The 17,568-nt window shown below is 38.0% G+C and overlaps 1 protein-coding gene across 1 annotated transcript; it reads left to right on the top strand.

Moving 5' to 3' along the window:
* Positions 1–1,468: 1,468 nt before the first annotated feature.
* Positions 1,469–17,158, top strand: LOC149015997 (magnesium transporter MRS2-F-like). The gene is made up of 5 exons (XM_089157032.1): positions 1,469–2,225; positions 6,530–6,658; positions 7,940–8,091; positions 10,791–10,923; positions 16,111–17,158. Exons 1-5 carry the CDS (start codon positions 1,620–1,622, stop codon positions 16,387–16,389), a joined length of 1,299 nt encoding a protein of 432 aa, XP_089013158.1. The 5' UTR covers positions 1,469–1,619; the 3' UTR covers positions 16,390–17,158.
* Positions 17,159–17,568: the final 410 nt, after the last annotated feature.

Below are 17,568 nucleotides of genomic sequence, written 5' to 3'. Positions count from 1 at the left end.
CAACTAAAATCTAAAATAAATGAAACTGATGGGTGGTATACGGCAATGAATCTCATCTGAAATCCTCCTCTCTTTCTATCTCTCTTCTTCACGCACGATTGAAGAACTGAAACTAAAAAGAAAAAGGAAAAAACAATGAATCTCATCTGATCTACCATCTGAAATCTTCCTCTCTTTCTATCTCTATTCTTCATGCACAACTGAAGAACTGAAACTGAAAAAGAAAAAGGAAAAACGGAAAAAAAAAAAAACAATGAATCTCATCTGATCTACCATCTGAAATCCTCTCTCTTTCTATCTCTCTTCTTCACGCACAATTGAAGAACTGAAAAAGAAAAAGGAAAAAAAAAAAAAGAAAAAGAAGAAAAAGAAGAAGTAGAGCAAGGCATGAGTCTTGAGCTTCAAATTTGAGCGGTTAGGAACTCTCTGAAATCAAAGCGAAAAACAGAGGGTGTCGAGAAATATTCTCTGCAAACGTTTTTAAAATTTTGGAGTCACTGATTGCTCAAACTTGAATGAAATTTTTTATTGATTTCAATTTTGGGCGGCCAGGGACAACGATTAATCTCCATCACAGAAAAGAAGTACTTAAACTAAAGGAGGAAAAGGGAAGAAAAAAAACCAAAAAGAAGAAGCAGAAGCGGGAAAGTGCGAATGATCAGAATAGGAAGCTTAACAAATTTGGTCTCATCCGGTATCAATTGGATTTACAATACAAATTTTTTTCTTCTTACAATCTGCTTTGGATTTTCAAAGGGTTTGCCCCTTTGTTAGGGGTGTTCCAGAAATGTATCAAGTAAATAGCTCTACGAACGAATGGATCTGATCAAATTGGAAAATGGAAAGATTTATACAAGTTATACCTTCACCACCACTTTGTGGAAATCGTTAGGTATGAATATGTTAGATACTTGTGACTGGATTAGTGATTAGTGATTAGTGAAATAATATCTCTCTCCAAAAAAACATGTTTTTTTTTACGCACAAAGAAAATATTTTGAAAGAACTTATTGTCAACCTCTTTCAGATATGAATCTATCTGATTAAGAAGGGAAGAACTTGTATGAGTATCTCAATTTCAATTCAAACATGGGTTTGATGGTTTTGATTTTCAGTTCAGATTTTGAGAAGATGAATGGAGAGGTAGAAAGACATCGCACTCACGTAGGGATATTAATATTGAGAAGATGAATGGTTTTGATTTTCAGTTCAGAGTTTTTTTTTTTTTTCTCAGATTCTAGTAAGGGCAATTTTGGAATTCAAAAAAATAAACAGTCGGTTAACAGTTTTACTGAATTGGAGCGTCCGTGTTTTTTAAACATAAAGTGAGGCGTAAAATGCTTTAAAGACTCAATTTTAGGGTGCGAATGCAATTTTATCTTTATTTTTTTACTTCCAAGATTCTCATCTCCGGTGGCATCTACTCAACGCCATGGGTTAAGTCAGAAGTGAGAGCAGCGTCCAATTCCCGCGCACCATCACCACGAGAGCCATAGGGAAAACGAGATTGATTGTAGATTATCAGCTATCAAAGATGCTTTTCACTTTCCCTTGCATATTTACTAGGGGAGCAGTGGAGCTCAATCTGAAATTTCTCTCTAGTTCTCGGAACCAAAGCAATGTCTCCTCAACACCCGACCACTGCAATGCAGCCACCACCTCCTCCACCGCAGCAAAGGCGAAAAGGTGCCGGAATCAGGGCATGGCTCGTCGTCTCTGTCTCTGGAAATTCACATCTAGAAGAGGTTGGGAAGCATGTGATCATGCGGAGAACTGGGCTTCCAGCTCGTGATCTAAGGATTCTTGATCCTGGGCTTTCTTACCCTTCGACGATTCTTGGTCGAGAAAGGGCGATAGTTGTCAATCTCGAGCATATTAAGGCAATTATAACTGCAACTGAGGTTTGGGTTCCTAATTCCAAAGATCCTTGGGTTGCTCCTTTTGTCCGAAATCTTGAATCCCGCGTCTCCAATCTGAATGAGGCGACGCAAGGGGCGACTGAGGAATCGGGATCGCCGCAATTTCTTGATTCTAATCATTCTTCTCAACAGTTCCGAAGATCCACCTCTGCTAGCCCTGAGGCAGAGATGGTTGATATAAATGGAACTCGGAGTCCCATGGCATGTGGAGATGTGCAGATCAAAGGTGCGCCTAAGGCTCTGCCTTTCGAGTTCCGGGTTATTGAAGTTTGCTTTGAGTCTGTTTGCGGGAGCCTTGAAGCTGAGGTTTGTACTGCTAATTGAGCTGATTAATTACTTATACTTGCTCTTACATCGAGCATTTTCTTTTACTTAAAATTTTTTTTGGGGGAGAACGGAGCTGCGGTAGGTTTTATATAGGCTCTAAAAATTTAGATAGCTATTTTGGGTAGTCAAAATATTATCTGTTGCCATTAAGAGCAGAATTTTGTGTAGTTAAAAGGTTATGCGTTGCTATTGAGAACAGAAGTAGGGTAGGTTTTATCTGCTTTAAGGATTTAGATGGGAACTTTGGGTAGTTAAAAGTTTATTTGCAGCCATTAAGAACAAAGGTGGGGTAGGCTTTATCTAGTCTCTAAAGAATTAAATAGGAATTTGAGGGGCGTGGATGTAGCTACAAGTAGGTGACTGTTGTTAGTTTGTTTTCAATGTAACAGTTGAAATCCTGGATACAACCTACTACCCATGGTCTTGTCAAATTATTTCGAGTAGCTTATTTTCATACATAGTGTCACATCTTAGTTGAAATTTTAACTAAGATAACATAAAAGCTCTGCATTAGTTTTTGCTTGATAGTAATATGTTTATACATAAGGATAAATGCCACTTTGGAGATGGAAGAAGTGTATTCTCATATTTATATAGATGTAATTAATATTTTTGACCTGACAATACATAGTCAACAACTGGTCCGCAACTAGGCAAAGGCTATTTGCTAGTGTTCGCAAACTTCGATTTATCCAAAATTTTAAAAATCTTTCAGGAAGATTGTCGGATTTGGAATCTGTTTTCTGCTGTCAGTACTTGGCAAAGGCTATTTGCTTGTGTCAGCAAACTTCGATTTATCAAAAATTTTAAAAATCTTTCAGGAAGATTGTCGGATTTGGAATCTTTTTTCTGCTATCAGTACTAGGCAAAGACTATTTGCTAGTGTCTGCCAACTTCGATTTATCAAAAATTTTAAAAATCTTTCAGGAAGATTGCCGGATTTGGAATCTGTTTTCTGCTCTCAGTATTATGAAATTAATCTTTCTTTCTTCTAATTTGTTTTTTCTTTTTACTTCTATCATTACTAAAATATAAATTGGGGCAGGGGAGAAGCATGAACTTAAAACCTCTTATGTGCCTAATTGGTCAAGTGCCTGAGACAACAATTCAACAGATTCTATTGAACAAACAGTTAACCTAGAAACAAGCTGCTGAATGAACCTAGAGGTCATTAGTAGAGGCAGATCAGTTAGTTAAACAGGGTGACTTGATAGTCCTTTCCTAATATTCTTTGGCCTGGGGGGGGTGTTGAGGGAAGGGAGTTATGATCTTTGCTGCTTGACTCTCCACATTTGGAGCATCTAGCTTGTGCTTTTCTATGTTCAATAAATCAAAATTCATCTTTGCAAGTAGAATGCAACCATAGACTACATCTATTCGCATAGTAATGTAGTATGTGCATTTCAGATAGACATCTGATCTGCTAATAAAACACAAGAGACATCTAATCCTACTGCAACAGATTTTGTATGTTTTGATAAATTTGAATTTGTCTCAAAGGCAGTGTTGCTATGCCTTCTAAATAAATTTGGAAAGGTTTCTGATGCAGCAATTTTGGAAAATGATTGTCATAAAAAATGCAACTCTGGTAGCTATAGTTGTATCTATTCTTATGACAATTTCACTTTCAAGTGGTAACTCCATGCCTCCGCTTATAATTTGATAACCCACTAAGTTGAGGAAAATGTTTATTCTGGCTTTTTAGTATATGTAGTAAATATTTCTTCAATGTCCAATGGAAATGCCAATGTGTAGTTTATTGTCTTATACAAGAATCATATTCGGCTTCTTACCAAGAAAAAATATTACTCAGCTTAGAAACACTAAATTGTTAAACATGCCAATGCAGTCATCCAAACAAAATCCACCATATAGCAATGTTATAAGGCTTTTAAAGTCCTCTTTTTTTGTATCTGTGCTATATGGGTCATGCTCTAGATCGTTAGATAATGAACTAGGTTGGTCTTGGGGGAGAGTGATTTAAAACAATCTTGATCTGTCGTGGCCTGATTGAGGAACTGTGGATCCTTAATCCTGCAAGTTCAATATTTTTATGCTATTGATTTGATTTTACCCCTTATATAAGATTGGCTCAAATATCTGTAGTCGCATGAGGATGAGTGATGGCCACTTCTTTACTGTGTATTTGACCCTTAAATAGAAACAATGTTCCAATATGATGTGTATAGTTCGAAATTTGATTTCTAGAAGATTCTCTTACTAAAACTTGTACTGTTGGATGCAGGATATAATTTAGTATGAAAATCAAAGTTAGATTCATTGCTACCCATTTCCCACCAGCTTCTTTGAAGTTCAGCCGAGAAATTTAATCACTTCGGTGTCCTACATCAAGTTGTCTCCTTAAGATTCCAGTTCTGCTTTGGCTGAAATCACCAATGGGAACTTATAAGAGTCTAGCTTACATTTCTAGCAAATCTATGGCTTCCTAAACTCTATCAGCTTACAACTTATATGCTAAGTCTATCAGAAGTTGCAGCAAGCTTCCCAAATCAGAATTGTGATATCTAGACAATACTCGAATTCAGGATATCTAGACAATATTTGAATTCAGGTACTTAAAATTAAATGCACGAAAATTTGAAATTCTAAAATATTGAAATAAACAAAAGGAACCAAGGCAAAAGTCTTTCATTAAAAACTCTTCACTCTTGAAAAGGAAAACTCTATTGTATGAGGGTACACCCATTCCTGTTGGTGAGTCTTCCAGTTATCTTGTAATGATAGGAATTTCTTTCTTGCTCTGATGTGTTACCATTTCCCATTGGTCATTTGAAACTCTAGTGAGGTATCAGCCAATTCAACATGGGTGGCCTGGAAGAAGTTCACATGTAGAGAGACCTGTAGCAATGAAGTTTGATGATATAGAACATGATATACTGAAAAAGATATTGGATTTGAATGGGATTTCAATATGTTTGATGTGCTTAAGTTATCTAGTACTCTTTATTGGCACACTAGAGCAGTCTGTGATATAAGAAATGAGTTTCCATTTTTGCAAGTAAACAGAAGCCAAGTAATCCGTGTTAAGAACCATGGGTATGTTCTAATATGTTCCTTTCTTCATGTAGGACTTGCATGCAAGAACATATAAGCTGATACCTTATCATGTGATTGTTACAAACTCAGTATTATAGTTATATCTCTTGGTAGCCTACTAGGCTTTCCTTTCTTCATCTAGGACTTGTGTGCAAAAACATATAAGCTGACACGTATCTTGTAATTGTTGCAAACTTGGTATTATGAATATATCTCTTTGTAGCCTACTAGGGTACTCTTTTTCTGATAGACCTGCTGTTTTCTTTTCCTCGCCCTCATTTCTTATTCTCATCATCACATCTTGCCCAAGCTAGGTATTGCTTATTCTTGATGTTACTCTATTACATGGTATATGAGCCCGGGTCTCTCAAAGTTAATCTGAAATTTTCATTGGCAGTAATCACAACAAGAGAACCAAGCATTTAAAGGTTCATTTTCATTTTGTTTGAGATGGTATGATGCAAAGATGGTTTTTACTCCTTCCAGTCAAGTTGGTGAATTGCTTTATTGAGGACCCCCCCCCCCCTTAAAGTTATTCCAAGCTGGAAGTGGTGGTATTTATGCTCCAGCATGAGGCCTATTAAGGACTGCAATAAGTAATTTTAATATGTTCCTTTCCAACTCAAGGGCTTATGTGTATCCTGCATCTTGTATGTAATTCAAATTTGGAATTACGGATATACTTATGGCAGCGACAATCATTTGGCTCTTTTCTTCTGATTCTTTTCCTTATTCTCTCCTCTTCTCCTCTAGAGAAACTTCGGTGTTGGTTATTATTCTTGATATTTTTGGGGCTCAGTCTGGATTCATGTTGGGGAGGATAATAAAAAAGCACCAACTCCATTTTCTGGAGAATTAAGAGAGTTCCCTACAAGTAAGAGGCAGAAGTAAACACAATATATTTGAAATTGAGAAATAATTGCTGTGATTTATTATGACTGAAGTACTCATCCTTCACCTGCATTCTGATATAATGTTGTACAAATTTCCTAGTAAGTTTCATGTTTGCTTGTAAATTCTCTAGGGTTATATCTCAGATTTAACCAATTTTGGTTACTAAATTATTTTTTGGATGAACAAGTAGTAAAGTTTTGTGTGCTTGCCAAAGGGTTTTAGTATCTTTGGGTATTTTGTGTTTTTCTCTTTTTTGTATAAATATTTTTTCTCTGTATATCTGGTAAAAAATTTTTGTCTTTTATTCTAACTGTCTCTTTAATTTTTGACAGACCTCCACATTGGAGCTAGAGGCATATCCAGCTTTAGATGAATTGACATCTAAAACGAGTACACATAATCTCCAACGAGCTAGACATATAAAGAGTCGTCTAGTTGCATTATTTGGGCGTGTTCAGAAGGTCTGAACGATACCCTCTGGTCTGAAATCAATGTATCCTGCATTTAGATGATTTGTTTGTTATTTGCATGTTCTTTATGAACTTCTGTGGCTGGTTTCTTTACTATACTTAAAAATATGTCATCATTATATTTCTTCTTTTAAGATCATATGAAGAAGTCTGAAGCCTCATCTTCTACGGTGTTTCTGTAATAAGAATGCTGGCAAGTAGTAAGTCCTGCAGCTAGGGTATCATTTATTGGCTCCTTCATGCTCAACATATTAGAAGACATGTGTTAGAAAACCTGCTCTTCCACTCGAAAAGGAGATTTTTTAAGGATTAACATGGAGGTTGCTGACATTAAATTGCTTTCAGAGCCTCCAGTTGAAGCATTTCCCAGAGGTTCTCTGGCACCATAAAGGTCAATCATCTCCCAACCTCTCTGTTTGGACATCCCCTTTTTTTTCCATGAATGGTGACCACCATCAGCAGAATTAGGATAGTATCATCACCACAACTTTTATCAACTGGGCATCCTGCAAGGCCCAACTTCTTGTGCTGCTAAACAGAACAACTTTTCCACATTCCTACTTGCATGGTTTCTGCATAGAGATTAAGATTTTGTGCAAGGTCTAACCAGCAGTATGACATAGTTGTTATACAAATGACCTAAGGCCCCTTACCCTCAACCCCCAACCTTGATACACGAGGGTGTCTAGGACCTCTAGGTTCATTATACACATGTTAATTATGTTTGGGTCTTTCTCCTAGAACTTACTGTTGCTATATACATGCATTCATGCATTGAAAACCTTGGGTTGCTATGTGACTCCCAAGGTCGGCACCTTATCACCTAGATACCTCTTCAATGCCTTGAGTTGTTTTGTCACCTTGACAACTATGCATATGACTGGTCGCTGTGTCTTGCCATGCTTCTCTTACTAGCTATTAGTTTCAATTGTTGCATATTCATGTGGCATGTGATGTCTGATGATTGTATTAATCATGATGAGAATGGGAATGCAAGTCTACCCATAAACCTGCTCTACTAGAAGCAGTAACTAATTCACCCAGGAGGAAAAAAAAAAAAAAGCATAAAGCAGTGGTAACTACTAATACATGCATAATGTCCAGAAGAAAAAAAACAAAACTGTACGTCATTGTCATCAGTAAATGCATTCTGTTAAAAAAAGAAGACTTGTTCAGATTGATTGTTGATGTTAGTACTTGCTGTATGACTGAGACCTGTTGAAAACATTCATCATACTTGAAGTTTTCTGATGTATTACCTCAGGTTTTCAGGTGAGAGATGAAATAGAAAATTTATTGGATGATGATATCGACATGGCTGAGATGTATTTGACAGACAAACTCTCCAATCTACAGTTTCAAGAAGATCAGTCAAAAGATGAAGTAGAAAAAGATGATGATTCATACAAATTCGATGATGAAAGGTTAGTCCTCTCTGTAGCAGTGTGAGTGTATGTTTGCTTTCCTTTTCTTTCCTCCAAAGGGAAGTGTTTGGTTTCACTTGCTTGCATCCATGATTTGCTGGTATGGGGTGCATTTATTATTTGAGGGAATTTCACTCAAGGTTCCTAACTGTAAGGAGAACAACACCTGGAGTTACTGAATGTTCAAAATTTAATTGGGGTGCCTCAACTGGATACTGCCAGTCAAGTAAAGAAGGGTGTACCCAGTGCACAAATGATGTAACCATGACTCAAGTTTTTGTGATTGTTTCCCTCGAATAAGGGTTAGCCTAGAATCCTTTCCTTTCTTGAGCCAGCAAAGTAACTTAATGGGAGATTTTATCAAACCTAGATGGGATGGTTAAGATTGGGAAAACTAGGGTTTGGGTAAAATTGGGATTAACAAAAAACCTAAATGGGTTGCAGGAATTGAGATTGTAATGATTTTGGTATTTATGGAGGATCTTAGGAACAAGTTAAGGATGGGAAAATTTGCCATGGGTTGGTTTTGGGATAGTTAGGGTTTTAACAAATCCCTGTGGGATGGTTTTGAGATACCCAAAGTCACCCTAGGGTTGAAAGAAAAGTGGTGGATAGGTTAGGTGTTATGGGTTGAATCTTTAGGTGTGGGAATGGTTCTTGAGAAGGTTTCTTGGGTTCTTAGTAAGTTCTTGGGCAATCTTTTGATCTCTCTTTTTTCTTTTCTTTTCTTTCTTTCTTTCTTTCTCTCTCTCTCTCTCTCTTCTTTTTTCTTTTCTGATTTTTCAGATCTGCTGCAAGAAATAGGAGGGGAGGAAGGGGGCCAAATGGGAGAAAAGGGAGGGAGAGGGTGCTGCAGGGTATGGGGGAGGGTGGGGGAAGGGTATAGGGCTCTTGCAGGGGTGGGAGGGGGCTGTGGGGGGCTGTCGCAGGGATGGGAGAGGGGAGCAGATGCTTGCACAAGAAAGGGGAAGGGTGAGGGAGGGTATTGGGTGAGGAAGAAGGAAGGCTGAGGGGGCTGGGCTGCTGTACTTCCTTGAAGATGCAGCTGTTGATTGAGTTGATGCTGGAAGAACTTGAAGAACCTAAGAAGACCATGACTCAATTCCCTCAAATTCTGATTCTTGTATTCAATTCAACTTTCTTTTAGCATGAAATGGGTGGGCTTTATATAGCCTTACAAGAGGAGGGAAAGACGTAGACTAACTAGGAAATAAAGATTGACTCCTGGGAAATAAAGATTGACTCAACTAGGGAATCCTTTATAGACTAGCCCCCCCCCCCCCCCCCCCAAAAAAAAAAAAAAAAAAAAAAAAAAAAAAAAAAAAGACCAATTAAAATAACAACCACAAATAAAAGAAACTAACTTGCATAGAAATAGCTAATTATTCAAAAAGAATCTTAATTTAAAATTGATTCCTAATGGCATTCCAACTATAACTAGGACTTACATAATTAACTCAAATAAAGAAGTAAAATCAGATTTGGACTCACAAAATAAAGCAAATATTACTGGAATAAAATAATTAACAAAATAAGTGGGAAAATGGCCATTAGGCCCCTAGTAGGGTTCGGCCAGCCTAGTAGGTGCGCCACTTGGGGTGGGCTCTGGTGCCCAATATAGGGTTTCAGCCATGGGGAGGATTCTTGCTTAGAACAACAGGTCTCCTACGTTTGCTGGGTCTTTGGAGGGTTATCATGAATGCAGCCATATCCTTTTTTTTTCATGACCACTAGATTGCAATAAAGCAACCTTACTGTTGCATGAGGTCCGCCCTTTGGATACTATCATTAAGTAAAATGATTTTTTTCTTCAACCAAATCACCCCAATACTTTTCTTCTACATTTTTGAAAGATACTGATTGGAAGGAAAAGGTTTGATTACTATGTTTTATGAGTTTTTAATATTTTCATTTGAACCAGTCATTCAAGGCATTAAAATCTTCACTAGATCAAAGATTATGATTATTGAAATCATTCATTTGAATCTTCATCTTATGATTGAAGAATTGATAACTCATAACCTGACCAAATTCTTCTGATGGGCATTGATATCATTCATTTAAACCTTCGTCACATGATTGAAGAATCGATTACCTGACTAGATGCTTCTGATGATCTGATTGTAGATCAAGTACTGATGTGTTTCATTATTTAAACTTTTAAGTGAATGGTCATCATTGAAATGGTAAGCTGAAAATTCTCGAACACAAGGTTGAATGGTATTTATCTAATAATCTTTTAGAAATTTTGATGATCTTATCCTAGATCTCAGATTTTTACCACCCTCATCCCACCTCTCTCATCTTGTCCAATCATCCCAGGATTGGAAAGAAACTTGGATGGTTATCAAGGCTACTATTCCCTGTCACGTGGCTTGTTCCCATTGATGGAGGGGGGGGGGTAAAACTTGAGAGAATTCTTAGTATTACTATTGTGGAATAAGACCTATAATATCATCTCAACTGTAATAACATTCCTCCCTTACACGTAAGCATCGACATGGAATATTTTCTGTCTTCTCTCACTGATTTCCAAAAGTTGGTCTGCAAAAAAATGGAATATTTTATGGTTTTTATGAATCTTGATCTGTGCTATCCATAAGGTTCAGGATCTCATTTCACTTTCATAAAGAAGGGATTTCCTGTAGTATTTGTATAAAAACTCAATGACTGCCATCCTAATTCTTGTCTACTTCCAGCAATGAAGACTTGCAAGATAACAGAAGTAGCAGTGAAAAAGCTACTGGTTTTAAGCCAAATGTTGAAGAGTTGGAAATGCTGCTAGAAGCATATTTTGCACAGATAGGGCGAACCTTGAACAAGCTGTCAGCTGTAAGTGCTTTCATTTTATCCTTTACTTGTTATATGCCATTGGCCTTCATCCTTGAAATATTTTTGCATAATATACACTCAACATTCCTGTCACTGAATTGTGGAATGATTATTTTTCTTGTGTGACAAGCTTGCTTGCCTTGGGCATTATCTTAGAATGTACGTGAGTCTCTGACTGTAGAGCCAAACTCCAAAGAAGCTATCTGGGAAAATGTAGTACACATACTCCAAGTTTAGAAAAAATAATTAATGAAGCACAAATAAAAAGTCATCATTCATGAATTGTGGTTTAGCTTGGTATAATCACATGTAAGGTGGGAGTGGACAAGATCTGAAAATAAGATATAACAGCTCTACCTTCAAAAGGTCCACTCACTTTTATTTGCATACAAAGTGGGGGTTGAATCTGCGGTGAGGCTCTAGGACGTCGATGGGCTTGTGAGGCACTTTTAAAATTTCTGATACCTCATTATTTGATGGTAGTTCTGAATTGGAGCTTGATGTTCAGATGACATCTGTAGGATTTGGACATCTTTAAATTTTTATTTATTTTTTTTTTTTTTGGGGGGGGGGGGGGGGTGGGACCACGGGGTGTCTATGAGGATCAACAAAGAAGAATCAGCCCCACTTACCAACAATGAGTTTGTTCTTTGGGGAGTCTATCAGCGACTTTGGCACAAGTAAGAGAGCTTGGAGTTGCCATGGCCTTCTTAATCTGGTTAGGAGATTTGTTGGTAGTCCATCTACAAATGTTTGGCTCCATCCAAATAAGAGCCATGCATCCACTAGACAACAACTTTCACGTGGTGTTGACAATAGAAGAACCTCCAAAGGAAGAGGTAAGCCATTAGCACTTAGTATCAAAAGGTTAAGGGCATCCACTCCAAAGCTAAACAGAGGCAAGAGCTTGGGTCCATGTGGGTTTGGAGAAGGGCCAAGCAAAGAATAGGTGGGGGTGGGGTGTCTTAGAATTAGGGCAAAAGGTGGAAGAAGGGTAGGCTTAGATGGAACAATTAGGGATTGGTGGGAAGGCATTAGGATGGGGCTTTCTAGGTAGTGAAAGCCTGGTGAGGGACATGAACATTGAACCAGGAGACATTAGGGGAGGGAGTCGGGTGTGGTTTTAGGTGGAAGCTGTGGAAAAGGAGCTTTTTTTTTAGGGGAACCAGAGAAGATTGTCATAGCCCTAGGTAGGGGATGAGAGAGAGAAGGAAGGAGAGACAAGATCTAGTCGAGATCTCGAGGGTAAGATGAGGGAGGAGCTCAAACACGATTGGTGATGAAGAGGAGAGAGGGATTTTTTTAGGGTTTCCAGAGGAATCGATCACTCTTGCACTAATCACATGGAAGAGGATGCCAAGCGGATCTAGGGGTGAACCCAGAAGGAAATGCTTAAGTCATCGGTGATCGAGTAAGAGATGGCAGGTAGGGCAAGGGGACAAAGGGAGAGGATGGATCCTAGGCCCAAGATGGGTTGGGAGGGCAAGAGACAGTTTAGATGGAGTCTTTTTGAGGAGGTAACGATAGACCTAATTGATTGATATGGAGTTCTCTTTACAAGAGTTTTTTCTAGATAAGTTTTGAGGAGATTGGCAATATTGTAATTACTAATCTCTAAACCTACGAATGTTGAGGCCTCCTTCAGATTTGGGTCTACAAATGTTGGCAAGCTGGTTTAGTGGATGAATTTAGGGATTCTTAAACTGCCTAGGGGAAGCTACAAAAGAGAGATTCTGTAGCATGAATTGTGGATTTATGGAGCACAAAAACTCCACACTAGTAGATGTAGGAGGACTGGACAGTTGATTTGACAAACATTGCCCTCTCCGTATGGGAGAGGAGCTTGCCTTTCCAAAATTGGAGCTTCTTGGAATGTGGTCAAAAGCAATGGGGTGCAATGATAGGCATGAAGATCGGTGGGATGAGAAGGTGCCCAAGGTATTTAGCAGCGAAGGAATTGAGGGTGAAGCCAACAAGGAGGAGAAGAGAAGAGACAAGGTATCAGAGATGCCAGATAGGAAAAGCTTGGACTTAAGGAGGTTGATGTGCATTCTGAAGAGGGATTCAAATTACTAAAGGGAGAACATGATGTTGAAAGTGAGGATGAGTTAACTTTCCAAAGAAATGATGAGGTCATCAGCAAAAGCAAGATGTGTAAGCTTGGAAAGGGTAGATGAGATGGTGGTCAATTTTGGATGGATGTTAGGGAGAGGACTTCAAGGGCCAAGGAGAAGAGGTAGGAAAAGCGAAGGTATCCTTAGTGGATGCCCATTTAAAGAACCAGTTGAGGAGCCAACAAAAACGAAGAAGGAATGGAGGAGGAGATGCAAGTATAGATCCAATGGGAGAAGTGAGGGGGGAAACACATTTGGTTGAGAACATCAGTGAGGAGATCCTATCGCAGGGAATCTAAAGCTTTGTGGATGTTGATCTTGAGAAAGGTTATAGGGGAGTTTTGCTTAAGGTTGAAGCCGCGAACAATCTTCAAGCAGAGGAGGATGTTGTCCGTGATACTATTGCCAAAGAAGAAGGCTGATTGGTTTGGGCTGGCCAATTTTTGGATCACCTTCTGAAGACGGTTGGCAAGGATATTAGCCATGGATAAATTTGTAGAGCAAGTTGCACAAGGAAATCGGTCCAAAGTCAGACATGGTGTAGGCACGAGAGCATTTGGAGAAGAGATAGGTTGACATGGGTGAGTTGGTTTGGGTTGAAAAGCTTTTTCCTGATCTGAATTGAATGGCATAAGCTGTAAAAGTGGTATTATCTTTGAAGGCAAATCATGGATCCTAGTGATAATCTGGGTATCATAAAGTTGGAACTCTGACTTGGACTTATCAGGCTCCACTGGTGTGAAGGTCCTTGCATGAGCTGTCTCACCTAATGCTTTTCTCCCTATTGAGTTATTTTGAAGTAGAGTTTCTAATTGCCCTGCAAATGTAACATGTGCAGCTGTAATTTGGACGCAACTATACACTTGGTGTGTTTTGAGGTTCATTATGTTTTGTTGTTTGGAGTTCTTTTTGGTGTTAATTGGGTTTCTGCTAGGTAACTGAAGCTTATTTTTACTTTACTGCTTGGCTCAATTTAGATCTTAGATCAGAAGCTCACATCTTAATTGGGCCTCCCCTGGGTAACTGAAGTTTATTTTTACCACTTGGCTCAATTTAGATCTTAATCAGGAGTTTTTTTATGTTGAATCAAGTTCTGGCTTGTTAGCGTTGACTGGATTCACAATTTGACACATTCAAAGACTTCCCAGCAGCAAAAATTTTATTTATCTAATTAAATGAATGTTTAATGGATCTTCTATAGTCATTTTGAATTCTAGCACAATCACTTCATTACTTGAATTTGTTAATGTATGCAGGTGTCATTTGCACCTGATTCTAGATAGTATGGACTGCTAGATAGCCTAATTAAACTTAATATGGACCAAAGCCTGAATGCAAGTAATGAAGTAATAACTCATATCCACATCTAACGAAGACAAGAATTATATGAATGCATTGATAGCCTTCCTTAATATCCAAAGAATAGAACCCACCAACAATAGTTGAACATGCTCTATGACATCTGCCAAATGAATTTTTGTATGAACAATAGATGACCGCAAGCTGGCTCCACCTGACAGTTGCTCTAATTGCTAATGTTCTGCATTAGTTAGACTTGTTAAATACTTTTGGATGCGTTGTGCGATTTTATCATGTGAGCAGGTAGCAAAAATGAAACTGATTGCATTGATATGTTGGTTTATGAATATTTTTCGCCATCCACTTGTAAGTTTTGTTAGAAAGTGCTTGGCTGTTGGCACTTGAAGATGCATTGTTCCTCACTTTTGTTATATTGCATTCTGAAATTTTATCAAGCTTCAGGCCCACAGACATGCAATGTACAGGCTGACCTACCTAGTTCATGTGCTTCCTTCTGAAGTCCTGACTGATTGGTAAACTGGCTATTGATAGATTTTGCATGCTAGCCTACCAGGTGGGTTGGGCTCAGGAAGGTTTACTGGACCTAGTGATGATCCAGCATGAACTAAGTCAATGTCCAGTGGATGACTATCTTTAGAGAAGCTAAAATGGCCTATTATGTAGTCAACCTAAAATAACCATATACCAATTTTTTGTGGCTATTAGCCTGCTTGATAATAAATGGGTTATGTTGGATAACAAAACCCTATCCACCAGATTGCCTAATACCTGATAGGGGTGTACGGATTTGGATCGGATAGTGGTAATTCCATATTCACATCCTATTCTATTCTGACGGATTCGGATAATATCCTTTCAGTTTTTGGACGGATGAATCGGATTCGGATGATAGTGATTGTTTCTGAAGTAGATTCTTCTAAATGGGTATGAATACCGATTGAATACAAGTTTTCGACTAGTTGTTGACATCTTTACCATTTTATTTGTGAGGGCTAAGTTTGAAATTTAAGAATTTAGCAACTTTGATAGTTATTTTAATAGAAAAATCTAGGAAAACTAGTCATATATCTAAAGTAAAAAAATTGTAAAATTAAGAAAAACAAATCCAAATAAGTAACTTAATTGGATAATTTTATCGGGTGGATAATAATCAGTAGGAGATGCGTATACCATGTCTACATCCTATTAGCTATCGGATAGATTTGCCCCTAAACGGATGCGGATGCGAATTTGGGAGCCGATTTCGGTTATCTATTTTCACCCCTGGTGCCTGATCATTAACACTAGGGAGGATCAGGCTAGGCATGTAACACAAGACAGCTTATACCTGCCCTATCCACCAGATTGCCACTCCTATTTCTTGCTTAGAGCTGTTAGAGATGATTTTTGTATAAGTCTTTCTGCCAGTGGACAGCAATCACATTGCCATATCTCACAGCTGCTTGCTCCACAGATGTAACAACGCCCTTCTGTTGAGAGTTGGTGTTGTATACTTTTCTAAGGTCATGTCTGGACAATGAATTTTGATATCCCTGTATTCCCCCCCCCCCCCCCCCAACCTGTTTAGGGGCTCTCTATGCAAACATCAAATGCAAACATTCCTTAAAAGTTTTTTAATTCCCATTTCCCTTTGAGGTTATCCTATGCTTGAAAGCTTTGTTATCTGTGCATTTCTATTATGCATAAATGGCTGCATGCACATACACGTCTATTTTTCATGTTTTAATGTTATCTTTTCTTTGGGTCTTTAAAGTTGAGGGAGTACGTCGATGACACTGAGGATTATATCAACATAATGCTGGATGACAAACAGAATCAGTTGCTACAGATGGGAGTATTGTTGAGTACAGCAACTTTGCTATTAAATGCAAGCATAGTTGTTGTTGGCTTATTTGGAATGAATATCCACATTTCTCTCTTCGAGGTTGGGCATGCTGCATTCTGGGAGACTGCCTTTGGTACTGTCACGGGTTCTATAGTGTTATATTTTATAGCATTCTACCTGGGTAAGAAGAAAGGGCTATTGGAGTGATGAAACTTCCCAGCCCATAAGCTGTAAGAATTTGGAGTTTTATATCTCACTGCTGTGCGATATTAATGTATGAAATTCTAGTTTGCATAGTTCTTTTTCGGATCCAGTTTGTAGTCCTGCAACATCTGCACTTGTTTCTTGGAACTGATATGTATACTTTTACTCTTTGGACAATGGCTGGATTCATATCATTGCTATTTACTTTCATATCCAGAGATTCTTCTTATTTAATTTTAGATTTAGAAGTGTAGGTTGAAATACCTTCTTTTGGATTTATAAGTTCAACTTTGACATTGATGAAGAAAATTGAAATGAGTCGTCATCAGGGCCTGTTACCCTGATAAGAGCATTTTTGTAGGTTTTCGTAAAAAAAAGTTGGGGGTTGCTAAATCTTTGATTTAGAAAGATATATTCATTAGCTATGATGGGTTGCTAGTTCTTTGATTAGAATGGTCTCTTCTTTTATTAGCTATCAGTGGAAATACTTGCTGCATAGTTGCCTACATAGTTCCGATATGGTGATAAGCTACGAGATAGTCATTTGAGGTGGCACTTCCACGTTCAAGGGAGGCCTATAAAATGCCATTGTTTGGAGAAATGATATAATATAGATTGAAAAAATTAGAAGAGCCAAGGGTAGACCTGAGATAATTTTAAGAGAACTGGTGAGAAAGGATATGCATAACTTAGACTAGGCGTAGTTTTTACCATGGCCTCATGTAAGGCAATAACCCATATAGCTTACGTTATTTAGTTAGGGCAAGGTTTGTTGTTGTTGTTGGTATAGTTGCCTATATAGGGAATAAAAAAGTCTAAAATAAAATTTGCAAAAGTGACGAGAAGCACAAAATATATGCATTAGTAAAAGAAAATTATATTCTTTCTTTTTCTTCACAAAGTACACTTGACACGCAATATTAAAAGTGGGACTACATTCCTGGTGCTCTCTAGTCTCTCCCTAACATGGAGGTTCAACCCAAAAATATTTCTTGTGAGACCCCATGGCAAAATCACTATAATGAAGAAAATAATGATATCTTCTTCCTACTTTTAAAGAGTGGAATTTTGGGGTCTGATGGGATAGACAGTAATAAATCCTATTCATCTCCCTTTTTGCCCTCTGGTTCTTAAAATTCACAAACCATATGCATGAGTTAACAAAATCATGCTTTTATCTGT

The sequence above is a fragment of the Hakea prostrata genome, chromosome 5 (genome assembly GCF_041222555.1).
Source record: "Hakea prostrata isolate BN-2017 chromosome 5, UWA_Hpros_2, whole genome shotgun sequence".
NCBI classification, from domain to species: Eukaryota; Viridiplantae; Streptophyta; class Magnoliopsida; order Proteales; family Proteaceae; genus Hakea; species Hakea prostrata.
The sequence above is the reverse complement of the archived record's forward strand: the minus strand, read 5'-3'. Positions and strand labels throughout refer to the sequence as shown.